Source organism: Chrysochloris asiatica, unplaced genomic scaffold, assembly GCF_000296735.1.
Source record: "Chrysochloris asiatica unplaced genomic scaffold, ChrAsi1.0 scaffold00174, whole genome shotgun sequence".
Classification (NCBI taxonomy): domain Eukaryota; kingdom Metazoa; phylum Chordata; class Mammalia; order Afrosoricida; family Chrysochloridae; genus Chrysochloris; species Chrysochloris asiatica.
Genome location: NW_006408692.1, coordinates 4,633,057 through 4,657,413, shown reverse-complemented (window position 1 = coordinate 4,657,413; position 24,357 = coordinate 4,633,057). Strand labels below are relative to the sequence as shown.

Genomic DNA, 24,357 nt, shown 5'->3' with positions numbered 1-24,357 from the left:
TCTGTTCTGAGTGAGGCCATTATTATCAAAAGCCTTATGACATCTGTAGTAGATGACTTTCTGAATTCACTGAAACTGAAAAGCTGTTTGAAACAAATGCCCTTTCTTTAGAAACTTCTCATCTGCAAATCAATTGATGATTACTAATGTTGAAAGTATTTATATTTTGAATAATTTTTAAACTACATTTTGATAATTTAAACTTACTGACCAACAGATGATATATGCAGAAATATGTTTAAGAAAACTAAAAAAACAACAACCCATCAACAATGAAAAAGTAACTTCTAAAACCTAGAAACATAGGGAGGTTGGTGATGATGGTTATTTATATCAATGAATGTATTGAGAAGAAACATTTAATAAGTGTTAAGAGGCATTTTAACGACTGGCTTAGGTTTGATTATGATCTTATTGAACCCAAGGGATAATGGGTGGGCACTGGGAGTTTCAGTTGCTTATCAGTTCTGTTTCCCCCTCTGTTCTGGCACCAGCTGCACATGCAGCATTTCTTCTTCTGAGCCTGGAAGAAATACTGCATGTGTAACATTTCCTAGCCTGTAGGTCAGACCTCACAAGTTACAGGGCATAGTCCTCCACACTGCTATGTCTGCACAAGATCTCAATTGCTAACTGCAAACTTGAGGGTCACAACAATACCCCTTAGTTCTGACCTACTGCTGTGATATTTCTGTTATAGCACAAAGGATGCAAATGTAGAGATGCAAAGGGCAAGGCATGGGAAGGTTCCCAAAAGAACATTTAATGTTCCAAAGAATGAACTATTTTTCCATGTACATCAATATCTTTCTCCAATCCTATGTATCCAGAAAGTTTATGAAGACTGCATGTGGAGCAGGGTTTGGAGTGCTTGGTGATGCATGCACTATTACTTCCTTCCTGATATCTGTTCCTGATGCCAGACTTCAACTCTTTCTGTAAGCCATAAAGTGAAAAATTTGTTTTCTAAAGCTGGAAATTTGGAAGCGTGGAAAAAAACGGAATTGGAATCCCCAAGGCAGAGTTTTAAGACTTGAGCCTCTCACTTTCAGGGAGTTGGGCAACCCACTTGAGTTTTTGAGCTTCGTTGAACTCTGGTTCCTTAACCTTAAAATTAATTATTGACCCAGATTGTTATTTTTAATTGTCACAGATTTGTGTCTCTGTTCTTTTTGGAATTGCTTTGAAGACATTTAACTTGTTAATTGTAGGCATCCTTAAGTATTGGACCTTTCATCTTATTAACATACACCTGCTCTTGTTTCAGCCAGTTTTATTTTTTTTTCCTTAAGTTTTTTATTTTGAATGGAGTAACAGTTTACATGGGAGAACATCGGCTTTACACCATCGTTTCATTGCAGTGATTATAATCTACTCCATGTGTCATCATTCAACAGTATTTGCTTCCATTCCCTGTTTTGTTTGTGTGTTTTGTTTTGTTTTTTTTTGGGGGGGGGGTGTGCGTACACAGAAACACTCAGGAATATATAGTAATTTAAACAACCAAAGGGCACATTCTGCGAGCCTGTCTCCTGGCCACCAGCATATAGTTCCTCTCCTTCTATGATTCCAGAGTCCTCAGCTGCTTCGTCTCTCCATGTCCTCATCTCTGCCTCCATCTCTGGTGTCTCAGCCACTTTTTAAAAGTGTAACTCTCAAATCCACACTTTAAACTTTACTTTTTTTCTGAGCTCTAGGTTCATTTGGGAGTCCTGGTGTGGCCCCTGTAGGTTAATGCACTAGGCTGCAAAGTCGGTTTGATCCGCAAGGTTGGTGGTTCAAGCTGACCAGCTTTTTCCTCAGAAACCCTATACAGGGTCTCTATGGGTCAGAACCAACTTGATGGCACATAACAACAGGTTCATTTAAAGTAGTTCTAGAAGGTTTAATCCTGAATTCATCCCTCACAAAAAAATTGTACTCTGTTCATTAACTGGTAGCTCATTTTGATATGGCAATAGGATAAAGCACTGTCATTGAATCCGTTGTGATTCATACCACTCTTTTGGACAATAGAATGGAGTTTTGACTGGCCTTGTGGTAGCCTCATGATCAGCAGCATACTTGATTGAGTCTGTTGGCTTCCTCACCCTTGCTGGCTCTCTCTTTTACCAAATTATAATGTTCTCTTTCATTGATTTATCCGTCCTGTCATTGTGATCCATATGGTTTTCATTAACTAATTTTTGAAAGTAGATCACCAGGCTCTTAGTTAGGAAGCTTTGCTGAAACCTATCACCAGCATGGGTAACTCTGGTAGCTATTGAAATACCAGTGGCATGGTTTCCAGATTCAGCATAGCTGCCACACAAGTCACCACAATACTCCTAAATGTTGGGTGATGGATAGTTTGCTAAGATACATTAGTTGAAATTGTTGTTGTTGGTTGTCATTGAGTTGATTCCGATTCATGGAGACCCCATGTACACAGAGTAGAACTGCACCATAGAGTTTTCAAGGCTCATTAGCCTTGGCTTTTGAGGTGCCTCACTGTGGGTTCAAACTGCTAGTCTTTTGACGAGGAGTGGAGTATTTAACCATTTGTGACACCTGGGGGCTTTCAGAGGGTCCTCAAGGTCAAACCTTAATTTTGTAATACTAAATACTATTTGCCCTCCTCCCATCCCTCCTTTTTGGAGTCTTGAGGTGGCACTGTAGGATAAGCACTTGACTGCAATGCTATTGTGAACCACAAGGTCGGCAGTTCAAATCCACCAGCCACTCCTTGGAAATCCTATAAAGGATCGCTATGAGTTGGAACTGACTCGACAGCCCTTATCAACAACAACTCCCTTTTATAAGTGTGTTAACAGGTGCTGTGATGGTGCATATGCAGTGATGTGTAAATGTCTCCTTATTTCAAATCATGGCAGTGGCACCAAATTGTACTAATTAGTGAACCGAAGAATTTCTGTAAATGCAGGGAAACAAACCAGAAGCAGTTTTACTTAAGAATGTTCTTGATGAAGTTGTAAAATTAATTTTTTAAATGAAATCTCAACCCTTGAGTAAATGATTTTAGTATTCTATTTGATAAAACAGAGAGCATAAAGCATACGTACAGTTGCATGCTATAGTTGTTAAATGCCATTTAGTTGGTTCCGACTCACAGTTACCCTGTGTATGGTTTCCTAGGAGCACCTGATGAGTTTGAACCACTGACCTTGTGGTTCAAACTGACCTTGTTGTCCAGTACTTATCTTACTGTGCCACACTAGGATTCCGTACAGCCATGTTGTTGTTGTTGTTGTTATGTGCCGTGGAGTCGGTTCCGTCTTATAGCGAACCCTGTACAGGTTTCTGAGGCTGTAAGTCTTTATGGGAGCAGAACACCTCATCTTTCTCCTGCAGAGCAACTGGTAATTTTGAACTGCTGACATTAAGGTTCACAGCTCAATTCATAACAACTACGCTACCAGAGTCATATAGTGGAATATTGAAAATCCTTTTAAGAGAATGATGTATAATTATATTAATTTACTTAAATGCATCTCTATGATATAGTTTAAGGTGAAAAATTAGAATTTAATATTTGATGGGAAAACAGCCTATGAAACAGCATATATTGCTGGAGTCAATTTATGTGAAATTATATATGTTTAATGGAGCATTTAGGTTTTATTTTAAGTAGTAATGATAGTTTGTGGACAGATGCAGTTAGAACACCATATTGTTGTTGTTAAGTGCCATTGAGTTGGTTCCAACTCAGTGACCCTGTGTGAGTTTCTGAGGAGTGACTGGTAAGCCAACCTTGCTGTTCAAATCTACCTTGCAGTCCAGTGCATTAACCCACAGAACCATACCAGGACTCCATACTACTCATTATTAAGTCTGTGTAACATTTTACAGTTTTTATTTAAATTTAGATTTTAAATATTTATGTGACCATGGTACTCTTTTATGAATTACATATTTTAGTATCTTTTGTTTCACCCAAATTCCAGAGGTAATTTAATGAACATCACTTGCACAGAGAATGATCTGTTTACCAAACTATTGGTGATGGTATTGCTTTCTTATATTTTCTATATTCTTTGACCTTTGTAAACCTTTTGTAATATTTTTATAAACAGGAGAAAAACAATGTTCACTATAGATATAGATATAGATATATAGATATATAGGTATAGATATATATATAGAGAGAGAGAGAGAAAGAGAGAGCGAGCGCGCGAGAGAGGTGCAGGATCATGTGCTGTATTGCAAGGTCGGCTTGAACCGAAAGGTGGGCAGTTTAAACCCACTAGTCACTCCTTAGAAACCCTATACAGGGTCACAGGGTCACCATGGGCCGGAACCAACTTGATGGCACTTGACAACAACATATGTGTGTGTGTGTATATGTATGTATATATATGTATGTATATATAAACTGTCCTTAATCCAGTTAAGGTACTCCATAAATTTTTATTGGTAACTATTTAATACTTTCAAACTATCATGTATCGGATAGCAAAACAAAAGCCATTGTCTTAGTTATCCAATGCTGCTATACCAGAAATACTACATGGTATGACTGTAACAAATAAATTTATTTTTTCACAGTTTAGGAAGCCAGAAGTCTGAATTCAGAGTGCTGGCTCTAAGGGAAGGCTTTCCTCAAGAGGAAGACCTTTGTCTCTTCAGCTTTTGCTTCCTGGTTACTTGGAGATCTCCATGTATCTTGGCATCTATCTTAGCCATGTCTGCTGCTCTTGCTTGTTTGTTTAATCTCCTTTATATCTCAAAAAAGATTCATTCAAAATATGTCCTTCACTGATCGTTAACCAAACAAAGACAACCCATTCCCAAATGGGATTATAACCTTAGGCATGTTTCAAGTGCTATCCAGGTTTACGCAGTCTGCAACAATCATAAATAGCAAGATAGAAAGGAAGCTATAGGTAAATTTTGATAGAATTGGTTTTGGTAGCAAGTATTTTGTTTCATCAAATCTAAGATGTCCCTATGAGTTGTACCATTGTTTTGTGTACCACTAGGAGCTTTGGTAGCGTAGTGGTTACGAATCGAGCTGCTAATTTCACAGTTAGCAGTTCGAAACTACCATCTTTTCCGTGGGAGAAAGATGAGGCTTTCTGCTCGTGTAAAGATTTACAGTCTCGGAAACCCTGTACCAGGGTCACTATGAGTCAGAACCGACTCCATGGCACATAACAACAACAAGAAAGGAAAGACCTACCAGCTATATTCCATTAATTGTGAAATGCATCCTGATTTCAGAGATGTTAAAATGTTGGGAAATGGTAAATAAATCCAGTGGTAGAATTCTTGCCTTCCTTGCAGAAGACTCAGTTTCAATTTACAGCAATTGGGTCTCAAGTGCAGCCACCACTTGTCTCAGTAGAGGCTTACATATTGCTGCAGTGCTGAACAGATTTCAGCATTGCTTCCAGACTAAAATTAGGAAGAAAGGCCTGGAGAACAGCTTCTAAAAATGAAAACCATAGGAATCCTAACAGTTTGATCCTATTATGCATGGTTCACCCTATTTGTTGTTGACTCATTGGCAGCTGACAGCAACCATAGTTAATTTTTTTTTAATTTCAGTTTTATCATTTATGTTTTGTTTTATTTATTATAATTTGTCCTTTAGAGTCAGAATGACTCTGAATGCATTAATAGATCTAAAATGAATACATTAATAGATCTAAAAAGTCTAATGTGGAGTAGACGTTATGATAGCTGTTGGTTTGGCTTTCCTTTCTTCTAACTAAAACTTAGTATTGTTACAGGAAGAGACTACTAATAGCCTGCTAAGGGGAACAGACTAATATATCAGCTTTATAAAAGATTTAAAAACTACTTTTTCAGAGCTATTTGTTGAAGTTGTTTAATAAAATAAGTTACCGTTCTTTCTCCACCCCTCTTCACTTTTATCTTATGGTATTTTTGACTGCTTCCAGTTTGATGATTGGCATTTTTAGTGATGAAATCATGAAGATACCGTTGACATGTTTTCAGTATTGGTGTTAAAAATGCACATTTTAAGAAAATTTCCAAACTCTTCTAAATCAAGTTGTATAGCTTAAAGTCACCATCTTTAGTTATGTGGAATTCCTGCTCTTGTAATGATGTCCAACAAGTGTGTAATTAATAACAGTGTAGATATTTTTTAAAAGAATGGTTTGGATTTTTGTGATGCTTGACAGAAGTTAGAATTCTTCATTAGATCTCTTTACAAAGGTTCGGTAAAACCTAGGAGTGACATGTTTCTTGAGCAGTACAATACTCACGGCCTTAATTTTTTGTTCATTCTGTTCTTTCAGGAATTTTCAAGGCACATTAAATTGATAGGATGAAAAAATTTAAGAGAAGGCTCTCCCTCACACTTCGAGGAAGCCAGACTATTGATGAATCATTGTCCGAGTTGGCTGAACAAATGACGATTGAAGAAAACAGCAGCAAGGATAATGGTAAATGTTTGGAGAGGGGAAATGCTTTGCCTTTTACTTGCTTTATAAATAGAATATAAATTTGCTTTTCAAGTAAGTTCATAGTAACTTGCATATATTAATTTATCTTTTTCATTCCCTGATTTCTTAGGAAAATTTTTTTTTAATTCTTATTTTAACAGTGTTACAGCTCTTAGTTTCTAACCCTGATGAATTTTCTTCTATTCCATTGTTGGTTTAAAATTAGGATAGGTGTGCGACAAGTTTGTATTTTTTCACCATAGTTATTCAACCTGTATGCTGAGCAAATAATCCAAAAAGCTGTGTTAAATGAAGAAAAAACGTGAAATCAGGATTGGAGGGAGACTCATTAACAACCTGTGATATGCACATGATACAACCTTGCTTGCTGAAAGTGAAGAGGACTTAAAACATTTACTGATGAAGATCAAAGACCACATCTTTTGGTATGGGTTGCATCTCAATGTAAAGAAAACAAAAATCCTCACCACTGGACCAATAAACAACATTCTTATCACTGGAGAAAAGATTGAAGATGTCAAAGACTTCATTTTTCTTGGATCAACCTTCAACACTCATGGAAGCAGCAGTCAAGAGGTCAGACGACGCATTGCATTAGGCAAATCTGCTGCACAAGACCTTGTTTTAAGTGTTGAAGAGCAAAGATGTAAATTTGAGGACTATGGTGTGCCTGATCCAAGCCATGGTATTTTCAGTAACCTCATATGCATGCTGAAGTTGGACTTTGAATAGGAAGACTGTAGAAGAATTGATGCTTTTGAGTTATGGTGTTGAAGGAGAATATTGAAAGTGTCATGGGCTGCCAAAAGAACCAACAGATCTGCGTTGGAAGTAGTGTAGCCAGAGTGCTCCTTGGAGGCCAGGATGGACAAACTTCGTCTCCCATACTTCGGACATATTGTCAGGAGGGACCAGTCCCTGGAGAAGGATATCATGTTTGATAAGGTGGAGGAAGACACCCAGCGAGATGGATTGATGAGGTGGCAGCATCAATGGGCTGAAGCGTGGCAACAATTGTAAGGTTGGCGCAGAACTGAGCAGTTTTTTGTTCTGTTGTGCATAGGGTCCCTATATGCCAGTTACAACTTGATGGCACCTAATAACAAGAACAATTACCAATTGTTGTTGTTAAGTGCCTTGGAGTGGGTGAGTTTGAACCACTGACCTTGCATTATCATTTAAATATTTTTGTTATTCTTATAACCTAGTTTAAATTGCTGAAAAGCATATAGGAAGTTTGGAAATTGCCTGTTTGTGGCTTCATTTCTATAAAGTTCTATATGCATAATGATTATCTAAACAGGTGACTGAATTATTGTATGTATATGATATATTTTGTTTATCAATTCATGTGTTGATGAGCACTTGGGTTTTTGGGTGCACTCAAATGTTCTATTCCTTGTTTTCAGTTCTTTTGTGTGTATACTGAGGAGTGGAATTGCTTAAGTCATTGTGAGTTGGAATTAACTCCATGGCATCTAACAAAAAACAACATTGATAATTCTATGTTTAACTTTTAGAGGAACCACCAATTTTCTGCAGTGGCGGCACCATTTAACATCATTTTATAGTCCCACCAGCAGTAGATGAGGGTTTTAGTTTCTCACATGCACACTAATACTTATTATATTTAATTTTTTCTGATAATAACTATTTTCAGATAAAAGCTATAGTGGGATGAAGGGTGTGTGCCATTATGATTTTGATTTGCCTTTTCCAAATGACTAGTAACATTGAACATCTTTTTTATGTTACTTATTAGCCATTTGGAAGGAAAACACAGAGTTACTGTACCAAAAGAAACGCTTTTTCAATACTATGCATTTCACCAGTTAGCATATAATCAAGAACCAATTGTACTGAAAGAAGAAATCCAAGCTGCATTTGGGGGAATTAGCAAAAAACAAGGCTTTGGTAATGGTTATAATACAAACTGAAATCCTTCAACAAACTGATGCTGTGCTGGAGACTCTCATTTATCTTATTCGAGAAATTTGGAAGGCAGCTACCTGACCAACCTGTTGGAAGAGATCCATATTTGTGCCCATTCCCAAGAGAGATGACCCAATGGAATGTGAAAATCATTGAACAGTATAGTTAATATTACATCAAAGTAAAATTTTTCTGGAAATTATTTAAAAATGGCTGCAACAGTACATCTACAGGGAACTGCCAAAAATTTGAATTGGATTCAGAAGAGGACTTGAAACTAGGCATGTGATTTATTGATGTCAGATGAATCTAGGCTGAAAGCAGAAAATACCTGAAAGATGTCTACTTGTGCTTTATTGACTATGCAAAGGTTTCGACTGTGTGGATCATGATAAGCTTCTGACAACATTGTGAAGTACTCTGGAACATTTCATTGTGAACTTGTGAAACCTGTATGTAGACCAAAAGGCAGTTGTTTGAACAAAACAAGGGGACACTGAGAGTGGTTTAAAATCAGGACAAGTGTGCTAGGGTTATATTCTTTCACCATATTTATTCATTCTGTATGCTGAGGAAATAATCCAAGAAGTTGGATTATATGAAGAAGAATGGGGTGTCGGGAATGGAGGAAGATAAAACATTGCTTGCTGGGAGCAAAGAGAGCTTAAAATACCTACAGATGAAGAACAGAGATTACAGTCTTCTGTATGGATTGTACCTCAATGTAAAAATAACAAAAATTCTCACAAGTGGATCAGTAAACAATATCATAATAAATGGGGAAAAGATTGAAGTTGTCAAAAACTTCATTTTTCTTACATCCACTATTAACACTTACTGAAGCAGCAGCCAGGAAATCAAAGGATACATTGCATTAGGCAAATCTATTGCAAAAGACCTCTTTAAAGTGTTAAAGAACAAAGATCCCACTTTGAGGGCTAAGGTGGGCCTGACCCAACTCATGGTGTTTTCAGTTGCCTCATAAGCTTATGAAAGTTGGACAATGAATAAGGATGACCTGATTAGAATCAATATATATGAATTATATTGTTTAGAAAAAATACTGGAAGTACCATGGACTACTAGAAGAAGAAACAAATCTGTGTTGGAGAAATATAGCCAGAATGCTTCTTAGATTGAGACTGATGAGGCTTTGTACTTTGTCCTTGCTGTCAGAAAGGACCAACCCTGCAGAATGACATTATGCTTGGTAAGTGGAGGGTCACCAGAAAAGAGGAAGACCCTCAATGAGATAGATTGGCAATACGGCAGCATAAATGGGCTTAAACATAACAGTAATTGTAAATAAAGATGGTCCATGAACAGGCAGTGTTTTGTTCTGTTGTGCAAAGGATTGATGTGTGTTGGAACTAATTCATTGGCACCTAACAACAAACAAAAATAACATGTTAAAAATAGTTTGGATGTTTGAAAACTTGGGTGATTTAAGTATGCTGGCCTTAATTCAATACGTTGTTGTTGTTAAATGCCGTCGAGTCGGTTCTGATCCATAGCGACCCTGTATAGGGTTTCTGAGGAGCAGCTGGTGAGCTTGAACTGCTGACCTTGCAGTTCAAACAGCTTTGCAGTCAATACAGTTGTATCTAAATAATAGCTCTTGTAGTGTAGTGGTTATGAATTGGGCTGCTAATCTCATGGTCAGCAGTTTGAAACTACCAGCTGTTCCGCAGGAGAAAGATGAGGCTTTCTGCTCCCATAAAGATTTACAGCCTCGGAAACCCTGTATAGGGTCGCTGTGAGTTGGAACTGACTCCACGGCATATCACAACAACAACAAATAATATACATAGTAGTAAAACATTTTGCAAACTGAAGTTTGAGAAATATGTATTTTTTTACAGTACCTGTAAGGAAAAAGAATTCTCAGTACATCAAGTTTCTATTTTGTAACTGGGAAAGTATTGAGTAATTTTTTAGAACTTCAAAAATGAACCCATCTAATTTCCTCAGTAAAGGGAAACCTGGTGGTTAAGTGCTTGGCTAAAATCTGGTGTCAGTGGTTTAAACTCACCAAACACTCTACATGAGAAAAATTTAACAGTCTACTTCTATAAAGATGACATTCTTGGGAACCTGGTGGAGCCATTCTACTCTGTTGTATAGGATCACTATGAGTTGAAATTGACTTGACAGCAGTGGGCTTTGTATTGATTTGGTTCTTTAGAAAGTTAAATATAGAATTATCATTTGTTGTTGTTGTTAGGTATCATGGAGTCGGTACCGACTCATAGCGACCCTGTGCACAGCAGAATGAAAGAGTCATATGACCTAGTAATCCCACTCCTAGAAGTATACACAAAAGACTTGAAATAGGTAATCAATCAAATGTTATTATATGCAGTGTTATCCCGTTGTGTTTCTGTTGTTGTTGTTTAGGTGCTGTCAAGTTGGTACCAACTCCTAGTGATCTTATGCACAACAGAATGAAACACTGTCCAGTCCTTCATCAACCTCACAATCGTTGCTGTGCTTGAGCCCACTGTTGCTACCACTGTGCCAATCCATATCGTTATCTCGTTGGGGGTCTTCCTCTTTTACACTGACCTTCTATTTTACCAAGTACAATGTCCTTCTCCAGGGACTGGTCCCTCCTGATAATATATCTGAAGTATGAGAGATGTATTCTGGCCACCCTCACTTGTAAGGAGCGTTTCGGTTGTATGGCTTCCAACACTGATTTGTTTGTGCTTTTGGCAGTCAGTGATACTTTTAATATTTTCCTCAAGCACCATAACTAAAATGTATCAATTCTTCTATGGTCATCTTTATTTATTGTCTAACTGTCACATGCATATGAGGTTATTGAAGATACCACAGCTTGGGTTAGTTGCACCTTAGTCCTCAAATTAACATCTTTGCTCTTCAACACTTTAAAGAGGTGTTGTACAGCAGAGTTACCTAATGAAATGCATTGTCTGACTTCTTGACTGCTGCTTCCATTAGTGTTCATGGTTGATCCAAGCAAAATGAAGTCTCTGACAACTTCAATCTTTTCTCCATTTATTATGATGTTGTTTACTGGTCCAGTGGTGGGGATTTTTTTTTTTAAATATTGAGTTACAACCCATACCAAAGGCTGTGGTCTGTGATCTTCATCTATAAGTAGTTTAAGTCCTCTTCACTTTCATCAAACAATGGTGTATCATCTGCATATCGCAGGTTGTTAATGAGACTTCCTCCAACCTTGGTGCATACCTTTCTTAATTTTTAAACCATTCGGTCTTCCCTTGTTCTGTTTGAACAACTGCCTCTTGGTATATGTATACATTCTTCATTAGCACAATTAAGTGTTTGTAACTATTTATAATACAACTATTCATATTAACTATGTACTTGAAAAGAGACAATGGAAAAACTCAATATCATCAGTCAAGACAGAGCCAAGGTCTGACTGGAACAACCAAGTTTAGTTGAAGATGAAGAAAATCAAAGCAAGTTCATAAGAACCAAAGTGCAACTTTGAGTATATCCCACCTAAAGTTAAGAGACTATCTTCAAGAGTAGAGTTGACACACTGTAAACTAATGACCAGAGAGCATAAGAGTTGTATGAAGCATTTAAAGATAGATCATTGGAAAAATAAGGAAGAAAAAGACAGAAATAGATGTCAGAGGAGATTCTGAAACTTGTTCTTAAATGTACAGGATAGCTAAAGTAAATGGAAGAAACGATGAAGGTTACTGAATAGAAGATTTTCAAAAGATGACTCAAGAAGACAAGGTGAAGTATTATGATAAAATGTGCAGACACATTAAGTTAGAAAACCAAAAGAGAAGAACAAGTTTTCTTAAGCTTAAAAGAGCTAAAAAATAAACTAGAGCCGTGAGTTGCAATTACTAAAGTATTCTATGAACAAAAAGTTTGAATGGTGTTGTTGTTGTTATGTACTGTTGAGTCGGTTCTGACCCAGAGTGACCATGTTTAAGGTTTCAAAGGAGCAGTTTATGAGCTTGAACCACCAACCACGTGGTTCAGCGTGACTTTGCAGTCAGCGCATTAACCCACAGTGCCACACGAGAACTCCATGTAAGAAGCATCAAAATAAAAAGAATACACAGAACCACAGCACCAAAAAGAATTGGTTGAATTCACCTATTTCAGGAAGCATCATATAATCAAGTTGTACTAAAGACTTTGACAAAAAGAACAGGCTCCAGGAATTGACAGAATACCAATTAAGATGATTCAACAGATGGATGTAAAGCTATAAGTACTTACCTGTGTCGAGAAATTTGGAAAACAGCTTTTTGGCTAGCAAATTTTCATTGAAGGTAATTTGGTAAACGACTACATTCATACATCGATGGGTAAGTGGCAGCAGTTCATGCCAGTTTCAGAAAAGGACTTGGAATGGAATTTACCATTACTGATGTCAGATGGATTTTTGCTGAAAGCAGAAAATGCCAGAAAGATGTTTACTTGTGTGGATCATAACAAATTCTGGATAATACTGCAAATGGATGAGAATTCCAGAACACTTAATTTTGCTCATGCAGACCTCTGTGGTTCAAGAGGCAATCATCCTAACAAAGCAAGGGAATACTGAAGTCATTAGCAAACACAGAGCTCCAGGAATTGGTGGAATACCAACTGAAATGTTTCTACAAACTGATACAGCAGTATGGTGGTGGTATTTGCTATGGAGTCGGTTCCGAATCATAGCGACTCTGCATAGGGTTTTTGAGGCTGTAAATCTTTACAGGGAGCAGAAAGCCTCATCTTTCTCCCACGGAACTTCTGGTAGTTTCCAACTGCTGACCTTGAGGTTAGCAACCCGACTTGTAGCCACTACGCTACGAGAGCTCCCGATAGAGCACTTTGTTGTTGTTGTTAAATGCCATCAGTTGATTTCGGCCCATAGCGACCCTGTATAAGGTTTCCAAGGAAAAGCTGGTGAGCTTGAACCACCGACCTTGCAGTTCAAATGACTTTGCAGTCTGACGTGTTAGCCCACTTTGCCAACCAGGACTCCTTATAGAGCACTAGAAGCACTTAATAAATAGTCTATGCCAGGGGTAGGGAACAACTGGCCCACAGCCTCATTATTTGATTTAGCCCTGCCAAGGCATCAACAGTTCCAGCCATTACATTGTTACATGCCGTTGAGTCAGTTCTGACTCATAGCGACCCTGTATAGGGTTTCCAAGGAGCAGCTGGTGATTTGAGCTGCCTACCATTAGGGATGAGTTAATTATATTTGACCAAATATAGCAGGGTAATTTTTAAATGGATAATTTTGTATGGTTCTTGAATGATGTTACAAATTTTGACAGAAAAAAATTTCCCACCCCTGGTCTGTGCCATAAAAGTTGAGATAGTTACTTGACCAACTGCCTGGAAGAGTACCAAATAGATGTTTATTTGTGTTTTATTGACTGTGCAAAGGCATGCAGTCATTTGAACAGAACTAGGGGATATTGTGAGATGTAGAATCAGGAACATGTTCATCAGGGTTGTATCTTTCCACCATACTTATTCGATTTGTATGTTTGAGTAAATAATCAGAAAAGCTGGATTATAGAAAGATCATCATCACATCAGGATTGCAGGAAGAGTCCTTTAACAACTTGTGATACGCATATGACACCTTTTTGTTAAAAGTAAAAAGGATTTGAAGTACTTGCTGAAGATAAAAGAATACAGCCTTCAGTATGGATTACAATTCAATATAAAGAAAACAAAACCCCTCACAACTGGATCAATGAACAGCATCATGATAAACAGAGAAAAGATTGAAGTTGTTAATTATTTCATTTTAATTGGGTCCATAATCAGTGTCCATAGAAGCAGCAGTCAAGAAATCAAAAGATGCATTGCATTAGGCACATATACTGCAAAAGACTTCTTTCAAGTGTTCAAGAGCAAAGATACCAGTTTGAGGACTGGGGTATGCCTGACTCAAGCCATGGTATTTGCAGTAGCTTCATATGCATGTGAAAGTTGGACAGTGAATAAGGAAGGCCGTGGAAGAATTGCTACATTTGAATTATAGCATTGGTGACGAATATTTAACGTACCATGGACTGCCAGAAGATTGACTAAATCTGTCTTGAAAGGGCAGCCAGCCTGCTCCTTGGAAGCAAGCATGGTGAGGCTTTGTCTTTAGTATTTGGGGGCATGTAATTAAAAGGGATCAATCCCTATAAAAGGACATCATATTTGATAAATTTGGAGCGTCAGAGAAAAAGAGGAAGACCACAAGATAGATTGACACAGTGCCTACAACAATGGGCTCAAACGTAAAAATTGTGAAGATGGTGCAGGACTGGGCAATTTTTCATTTGATTGTACAACATGGTGACTATAAATCAGAGCCAACTTGAGACCAGCTAGCACCAATGATTTTGATCTGTGCTGAAGTGGTTTTGTTTTATTCACTAATTGGCATTCCTTTTTAAATGTCTAGCAAGTAATAAACTCCTTCAGGCTAACACCATGCCTTTTCTAGTATTCAGCATGTCACATCATGGAGACAGGTAAATAAATATATGGCAGTCAATAAATGTAGGAAACAATCTTGAAGATAAATGAACAGATGGATTAACTATCAATGGGTTTTGTTATATTAACCAATATTGATTATATAAGAAATGTATAATTTATTAAACTATCCTCAAATATAAAAACTGTATATTTACTTTCTGTAACTATAGAAATAATTTTTAATCTAGTATTTGGCAAAGATAGTTGAAGAAATAAAATTAAATATAAAAACTTCTCTTAACACATTTTGCTTTGCTTTCTGTTTGCTTTCTCAACCTTCATGTGATCCTGGATCTTGGGCTGTTAATGGAATGATTTTTGGAAACTGTGAACCACAGAGCCCATTGTGAAGAATGGCAGACCTCCAACTTCTCACAGTATGCATTCCTTCCTCCACCAGTACACAGGGTCTTTCAAGAAGGCCCCACTGCGGAGACCACACAGTGTTATTGGAGGAAGCCTTGGCTCCTTCATGGCAATGCCCAGAAATGGAAGCAGATTAGGTAATTTGGTTATCTTGTTATTAATTTTCTGACTATAATTCATGTGTTTATTTAGATTTTGGTTGTATGGACGTCAGCCAGCTTTATTGTCTGATAAAATGTGATAAAAAGCAAAGTTGAGAAAGTAGCAGAAAGACTTATGGTTCCGATAAAGATTTATAGCCTTAGAAACTATACAGGATCACTGTAAGTTGGAACCTACTTGGTAGCACTTAACAACAATAACACTACACAAAAACTGTTACCTGATTCAGCAAAGAAGTTGCTCATACCACTGACAAACAAGTGAAGTTCTGACATAAGCATTGGTTGTTTTACTTGTTAACTGAAATGAAAATACCAATTAGCAGTCACTTTAGAACTATACTTGTTAGTTAATGATATTACTATTTCTTGGTTGAATCAGATAGTACTCTAGTATCTTATTCATAGTCTCAATAACCTTCCTTTTTTTGTAGTCTTTGTGCAGTAGGACAAACTGGTTTTTTTTGTTTGTTTATTTTTTAAGTCTGCTTTATGTTGTAGTTGTGGCAGCAAAGTGGCTCTATATGATAAGCACTGGACTGCGAACCACAAGGTCCATGGTTCAAGTCTGCCAGCCACTCCATGGGAGAAAAACAAGGTTTTCTGCTCCTGTGAACATTTAAAGCCTTAGAAACCCTATGCAAGGTCGCTATTAGTCGGAACTGACTTGATGGTGCTTAACAACAACAGCAATGCTAAAGGTGTAGCAAGCACTTTGAGAGATGTGTCTTTACATGGGAGGGTCTCATTTTCAACTTGGATGTGCAGGGCTTTACTTTCTTATCCAATGTGGCAACTAAACCTCAGCACCTTCTTACCAAGATCAGCAAATCCTCCCAAGAAAGTGGCAGAGACAATTTAAGCATAACAACTTTGGGCTTTCGGTTCTCTTTGTTTTCTACTTCCTAGGAATTATCCACACTTTTCTTGCAAACTCAGCTATGCATTTGAAAGTACTATATTTTCCACAACATTTCCTTGAGGAAGGAAGATTTTCAGATTTTACTAAGAAGTGATTGCATAGTTACATTATCTTTTGTGTTTTTAAAGTGTGACACACAAAAAAAGAATGTGGAGGAGAGAAAAAAAAGAATATGTGGCCTCAGATGTGCCTGGTACTAAATTTTAGGAATCATTCAAAAAGTTAGGCAAAAATCATTGACTTTTGTGACTAAGTTAATTTTTGTCAGATCTCAGCATAAATTTTGTTCAATCATCTCTGCTTAATTGCACTGTATCTTTGTTGTTGAAAACCACTACCATCTGAATGGCGCTGTAGAATTAGCACTGGACTGTGAACCTCATTGTTGGCAATTCAAACCCAGCAGCTGCTCCTGGGAAACTGTATCGGGGTCACTAAGAGTCGGAACCGACTCTGTGGCACTTAACAACAACAACAACAATGTCACTGTGAATAGGGAATTTCTCAATCTTGTGTTACCAAGACAATAAATGATGTGAAGCAACATGATGCTTTCTGAGGAATGAATAACTGTGTAACATATAAGTTATATGAATTGCATGTGAGCGCTAGCATTTTTTTCTGGTATACTGTTCTTGCTAGATGATTTAGAGGATGATTGACAAATGCGAATGTAAGCAGGTATACAAGAATATAAGTTTGTTTTTAAAATTCTCAAATGGAGTGGATCTCTCTTGCTTGTCCTACATTTAACTCTATATTAAAACATTTGCTATAACCCATCATGTATTTTTATTTGAATGTGTTTTTGCCCTCAACAGATTTTTGAGCTTTTTAGAGGTCAGAAACTTTTTAAAAAAGTTTTTGCTGTGAATTAAGTCAAGGTTTATAGGGCAGATGATCAGTTTTATAGTCAACAGATCATCGTTTCATTGCAATGATTATAATCCCCTCCATGTACTGTCAGTCAGCAGTATTTGTCTCTATTCCCTTTTATTTTTTTTATGTTTACATACAAACCTAAAAGTATGTATTCATTTAACTGTCCAAAGGGCACATTTTACATGCCATCCTCCTTCCCATAGGCACACAATCTTTCCCAGTCCATGGGCCTAGAATCTTAAGCTGCTCTGTCTCTCTGTGCCATCGCCTCTGCCACTGTCTCTGCTGTTGGCGCTTTTCTGGTTAGAAACTCATGCGCCGTTCGTGTTCTTCCTTCTCAGTGGTCCTAGAGTGGTCTGTTCCTGAAATGAAAGGTTAACTACTCCCCACTTTTAGTTACATATCTTCTATATTTACAGTGTGACACTTGCAATTAGTCCAGGTAACAGTTACTCACAGTTGAATCATCCCCCCATCACTTTTCACCTGATCCATCTGGAAAAGAGGAAAACTATTCAATAGGGAAACTATTCAATCTACCTTACTCCCCTACCCCGCCCCCCCCCCGCAATTCTGATACTAAGTACACTCATGAAAGCTTGTAAGCCAGCGATTTCGTGCATTTTGTTGTTGTTGTTAAGTGCCGTATAGTCAATTTTGACCCATAGCGACCCTATATAGGGTTTCTGAGGAGTGGCTGGTAAGCTGTGGTTCAAACTGACTTTGTAGTCTAGTGCATTAACCCACAGCACCACCCCAGCTACTCATTTTGATAGCCAATGTCTAAGTTGCCTGTCCATATAAACCCCCAGTGTACTGAGGAGGCAAGCTTTTGATCCTTAATATGAAGAATCCTTCCATTTCAGTTGGAATTTTGAGCAACTGCATCCATAAGCAAAGGTCTAGTTCATCAAATTGTAGCAATTTACGCTCACTCCCTGTATCTGTATCTTCATCTTATTAAATTCTGGTCAGCCATCCAAGCTATGTCAAATGGGTACTAACTGCAAACTTGGGAGTTCTCGCATGCCTCCTCCCACTTCAGACCAGCTGGCTGCTTCACTCTCAGCTCTAGTCCCCTAGTGGCTAGGTCAGGCTAGCTCAAGAGTTCATACATTTCCCTAAATTTTAGACCAGTCAGCCCTTGTCTCTCTCTCATCTTAAGGTCAACGGGTGTTAATGGAACATGGTCAAATTCAGCCTGTGTCTTCATTGCTGCATTTCTCCCACTTCCACTCACAAGTAAACCAGGACTGTCACCAGCGAGCATGCACTGCTTGTGTGTTCCTTTGAATTTCAGTAGTAGAAGTGGGTTTACCCTGATGGGCTGATTTTTCTTGCCTTTTTGACTCCAAGGCAAATAGTTTGCTTGGTTTTCTAACATCCAAACAGTCTGCTTTTTCCCCCGCTGATCTTTTTTTTTTGTTTATTTTCTGTTCTTCTAGCCATTCCAGGTTGGTCTGCATGTTTTTTCATTGGGGAATGTCCCACCCAGAACCTTCTTAGGATTATACCAAAGACCCAAACTCCACAGAGGCTTGACAAGAAGCCTGTTTCCCTGGGCAAATTCCAATTCTCCTTTTAGCTAACCCAATAAGTTATAAACTGAAGACTGGGTGTTCAAGCTTTCTGTAATCATAATTCCCAATATTCATTTCTATCACACTTAAATATCTATTTTACAGTAGTAGACAGGCGAAACCAATATCCACACAACAATCCAGTCAAGCCCCTTAACATTATTTCAGCTTTTTTCCCATTCATACTGTGTCTGATTCCTATGTTGCTGTTGTTCCCAGTGTTATTACCTCTATCCCATTTAGCCCATGCGTACATACCTAAGTCTTCCCTTATCTTGATTGCAGAAACTTTGTTTTATAGTTCCGATACAAAGTAGATATTCAGTGAGTAATTTTTCAATTTTTTAAAAAACACTTTACAGTGAAAGGTGAAACACTCTTATTAGTAGCTTTTGAAAAGTTTTTTCTTTAAAGAATATCCAAAGAACTAGCTTGATTTATCGTGTAGAAACAATGAACCATTATTTAATGGAAAGAATACTAAACTAAATTAGAAACAAAAGACCAGGTTTCTATTCCTTTAAACTGTGTGACCAATGCAAATCATTTAACCTTTCAAAAATCTCACTTCCCATATCTGGAAAATGACAGAACTGATGAAGTAAATTCCAAGTGTACTTTCCAGACTATAATTTTATGATTCAACTCTTGACAGAATTATTTAATATTTTTAATATAATTTTTCATAACCTGACAGTGTAAAATGATTCCTTACATCTATTTTAAGATATGTGAATTATGTTTTGATGTATTAACTCCACATCTATGGTACCCAGAATGTAAAAGACCTTTTATGCTGTAATTGTTATATGTAAGCTCTTTATCTCTAATTCGTACTGGTAATAAGCTATGTAATGTTATTGTTGTTAAGTGCCATCAAGTTTGTTCTGACTCATAGTGACCCTGTACAGGGTTTCCAAGGAGTGACTGGTGGATTTGAACTGCTGATTTTATGGTTAGCACTCTAGTACTTACTGCATGGTGCCACACCAGGACCCCATGTAATATAGTAGCATATATTTCTTTTAAGGCAGATGTTTTATTTCCTGTTACAGATATTGTTCATGAAAATTTAAAAATGGGTTCAGATGGTGAGAGTGACCAAGCTTCTGGGACATCATCTGATGAAGTCCAGTCCCCTACAGGTGTTTGTCTTAGAAATCGTATACATAGACGGATCTCAATGGAGGTAACCATTTTAAAAAATGAAATGTGTATGTGTGTGTGTGTGGTGCTTGGGTTTTTAAACAAACACACACACATAGCAGATAAAGTACCCATTTGAAAATTTTCATGAAGGCAAATGACATTAGTTTATTTTTCCTTCTTTAGGATTTAAATAAGCGATTATCATTGCCTGCAGATATCAGAATACCTGATGGATATCTTGAAAAGTTGCAAATAAACAGCCCACCATTTGATCAACCAATGAGTCGACGGTCTCGTAGAGCTTCCTTAGTAAGTTGTTAGTCTGCTGTACTACACTATCAGATCTGCTTGTTTGAGGTTTCTGAGTGTTGTTGTTAGTTGCCTTTGCATGAATTTCAACTCATGGTTACCTTGTGTGTGCAGAGTAGAACTGCTCCATAGGATTTGCAAGACTGTGCATGCAGTGTGGGGTGCCACTACATACTAATTGGCAGAGTTAAAGAGCTTATAACTTTTCCCAAGCAGGCCAGAGGCCAGACCGGCCCAAGTGACCTTGAGCCAGAGAGGCCTACCCATGTGCCTAACTGAGAAACTGCCCTGCATGTAGCTATAGTTCATTTATTCTCAATACTTTACAAGATGGGTATGAATTTGTTAAACTGACAATGGGTAGAAGGGTGTTCTAAGCAAAGGAAATTTGTAAGGCTCATCTGTAAGCCTTTGATTTGCAAAGACATTGTTATTACACAGTAGTTTGTATGTACCTCTAAGGCCACCTGCATCATGTTGTTGTTCATTAATTGCGTTTTGAGATGGTTCCAAGTCATTAACAACCCTGAATAGGGTTTCCGAGGAACGGCTGGTGAGTTTGAACCACCGACCTTGTGGTTCAAACCGACCTTTTGGTCCAGTACATTTCCTGCAGCGTCACAAGGATCATCATATTGTATTTTTTTTATATATATATCTTTGACTAGAGCATGAGAATTTTGAAGCATTGTTCCTTTGGAATAGAAAAGCACAGATATGGAGACAGCTCTAAGTTCTAATCTGAGCCATGCCAATTATTAGCTATTTAACATTACATATACAAAAATTCCACCACTCGTCTGTCGGTTTGTCATACTGTGGTGACTTGTGAGTTGCTGTGATTTTGAAAGCTATGCCACCTGTATTTTAAATACCAGCAGGGTCACCCATGGTGGATAGGTTTCAAATGAGCTTCCAGACGAAGACAGACAAGGAAGAAGGAGTGACGAACTACTTATGAATATTTAGTCACTGAAAACCTTATGAATAGTAGAGAAACACTGTCAGACATAGTGCCGGAAAATGAGCCCCTTAGGTTAGAAGGCACTCAAAATGCGACTGGGGAAGGGCTGCCTCCTCCAAGTAGAGTTGACTGTGATGATGCAAATGGAGTAAAGCCCATGGGAGAAAAGCCCACGGGACCTTCATTTGCTGAAGGGGCACAACTCAAAATGAAGAAAAACAGCTGTAAACATCCATTGAAAATTGGAACATGGAATGTACGAAGTATGAAGCTGGGAAAATTAGAAGTTGTCAGAAACAAAATGGAACACATAAATATCGGTATCTTAGGCATTAGTGAGCTGAAATGGACTGGTATTGGCCATTTTGAATCTGATGACCCATGGTTTACTATGCCGGAATGACAAATCAATGGCACCTAACAATACCAAAATTGACGGAAGAGAAATAAAAATAATCCAGTATTAAAGAACATGAAACCACAAAGTTAGCAATTCAAACCCACCAGCCACTCTTTGGAAACCCTATACAGAGTTGCTATGTCAGAACCTCCTTGATAGCACTTAACAGCTGCAGTAGAAACAAATTTCATATAGTTTAATTGGAAAAATTATAACTGATGTGAAAGATAAGTGTAGAATAATAGTTTAAAATATAATAATAAAAGTCTGGGGGTTCTGAAAAGGATAGGATGGATCTAGAGTATAAAAAGTCATCAATGTCAGGCCAAGGAGTCTGGGATTTGCTGAAGTGTGAGAGGATATCCAAGGTATTTATTTAAGTAGCGATTGATACAATCCTACTTTTGTTTTATAGCAATAGTTTCAGGAAAATGTATACAATCAATTAGAGGAAAGACTAGAGATAAAGAGATGACAGGAATCTATTCAAAATGAGGGATGATATAGCAGTCATAGTGGAAATGGAAAGTAGAGCATAGATCATAGAAATCATTACAACAAAATAGATAGGACCTGGAACCAGTGGAATTTTGTGTCTGAGGGCAAAGTAATTACCCCCAGACTCCTGAGTTCCTATCCATTGTTTTATCCTTATATCATGGAGAGTTTTTTATCTACCCAAAGCATCTATTTTGGTTAGATAATCTATTAAAGAATAAAATATACTGTATACATACATACATAGACACACATGATGACAAGCACATTCATTTCATTACTTTTTGATACTCACCAATATATTGTAAAAGTATAACAGCTTGATTTTTGGTCTAGGTTTATGATTATCATATTTTAGGATCACTACCTCAGATAATTTATATTAGGATACTTTTTCATTTGATCACCCAATTCAATCAGTGCCCCTTGGCTATTAATTTTTATCAAAAATAGTTCTGAAAGTAAACTTTAGAGTTATAAATGTTCAGATTGGGATTGAAATTATAATTTAGTGCGTATGTAAATGTTAAAGCTAATATTTAAGAGCCATGTTGTGCAGTCTGTATTAAATTAAAGAAAATTATGACTCTAATTAATGTTCAGTTTCTGAAGTTATTTTGTTGATTGGATGTTCCTACCATTTTCCCTGATTTTTGATTCTTATATCTTTCCAGCTCTATTAGTGTTTCCCTTTTTATTATTAATCTGTACCACTTCAAGCACAGTTTCTTTTGAGACATATTAAGAAAGTATTCTTCAAAATAGAAATATTTTTCCTAATGTTTATAACTGAAAGGGGAAGGATATTGAAGGTTAGAGGATTGATGGAAAGGGGATGGGGGAAAAAAAAAGTTTTCACTTGCATTAGAGTTCATGTGTCCATAAATAAAATACATTCTTTATATATAAATAATTTTTTTCAAGGGGGTGAGTTTAGTGTAAATACATATGTCTTGGGTTTAAGGATGAAAGGAAACAGTGAAAGTTAGAGGCTAGATGGAAAGGACGTTGGAAAAAGAAAAGTAATTTTGATTTGTATCAGTGTTCATTCTCCCATGGAAAATATATCATTTACTAAAAAAAAAAATTTCAAGGACATCAAATGTGAATTTAGCTTTGTTTTTCTGCAAGCATAAAACATGTAGGACGTAATTTTTATATTTTCTAATCACAATATGTTAACAAGTTGTTGTGCTCTTGTAAGCTACCATCATAGTGACCACGTGTACAACAAAACAAACTGTGGCCCAGTCCTGTGCCATCTTCATGGTTGTTGTCAGGTTTGTTTGTCACTGTTTAGGCTGCTGTGTCTCTCACCCAGGGCTTCCAACCTTACCAACCTTCTTCACTCTACCAACCCTGATACCTTTTTCTAGCAGTTCCCCTTTCCTGATGATGTGTTCACATTAACAAACTGAAGTTTCAAAATCCCCACTTCTAAGGAGTATTCTGAGCCAAGAAGTTTGGAAGACAATTATTGGCCAACTGATTGGAAGAGATCCATATGTGTGTCCATTCCAAAGAGAGATGAATCAACGGAATGTGGAAATCATCGGACAATCTCTTTGATATCCCATGCGAGTAAAGTTTTGCTAAAGGTAATACAGAAATAGCGCAAGCATACATTGACAGAGAACTTCCAGAGGTTCAAGCCAGATTCAGAAGAGGATGTGGACCAAGGGATATCATTGCTGATGTCCGATAGATCTTGGGTGAAAGCAGAGAATACCAGAAAGATGTTTACATGTGCTTTATTAACTTTGCAAAGACTTTCGATTGTGTGGATCATGACAAGCTATGGACAACATTGCAGAGTATGAGTATTCCAGAACACTTAATTGTGCTCAGGAGGAATCTGTACATGGACCAAGAGGCAATTGTTCAAACAGAACATGGGAACACTGAATGGTTTAAATTTAAAAGAGGAGTGCGAAGGGTTGTATTCTTTCACCATATTTATTCAGCCTTTATGCTGAGCAAATAATCCAAGAAGCTAGGTTCTATGAAGAACAACGTGTCGTTAGGACTGGAGGAAGACTCATTAACAACCTGTGATATGCAGATGATATAACCTCGCTTGCTGAAAGTGAAGCCCACTTAGAATGTTTACTGATGAAGATCAAAGAGCACAGCCTTGGCTATGGATTGCATCTCAATGTAAAGAAAACAAAAATCCTCACCACTAGACCAATAAACAGCATTTTTGTCAATGGAGAAAAGATTGAAGTTGTCAAGGACTTCATTCTTCTTGGATCA

The 24,357-nt window shown here is 37.4% G+C and overlaps 1 protein-coding gene across 2 annotated transcripts in view; it reads left to right on the top strand.

The window, feature by feature from the left end:
• Positions 1-24,357, top strand: part of CDK17 (cyclin-dependent kinase 17) — a 111,714-nt gene that overhangs the window by 53,950 nt on the left and 33,407 nt on the right. The window contains exons 2-5 of one of the 2 annotated variants that reach the window (XM_006871804.1): positions 6,267-6,413; positions 15,209-15,373; positions 19,837-19,970; positions 20,114-20,239. In XM_006871804.1, the coding sequence (XP_006871866.1) occupies positions 6,296-6,413; positions 15,209-15,373; positions 19,837-19,970; positions 20,114-20,239 (543 nt within the window). In that variant the 5' untranslated portion in view covers positions 6,267-6,295. Of the gene's footprint in view, positions 1-6,254; positions 6,414-15,208; positions 15,374-19,836; positions 19,971-20,113; positions 20,240-24,357 lie in introns of those variants that run through there. The other variant, XM_006871805.1, reaches the window with a different exon arrangement.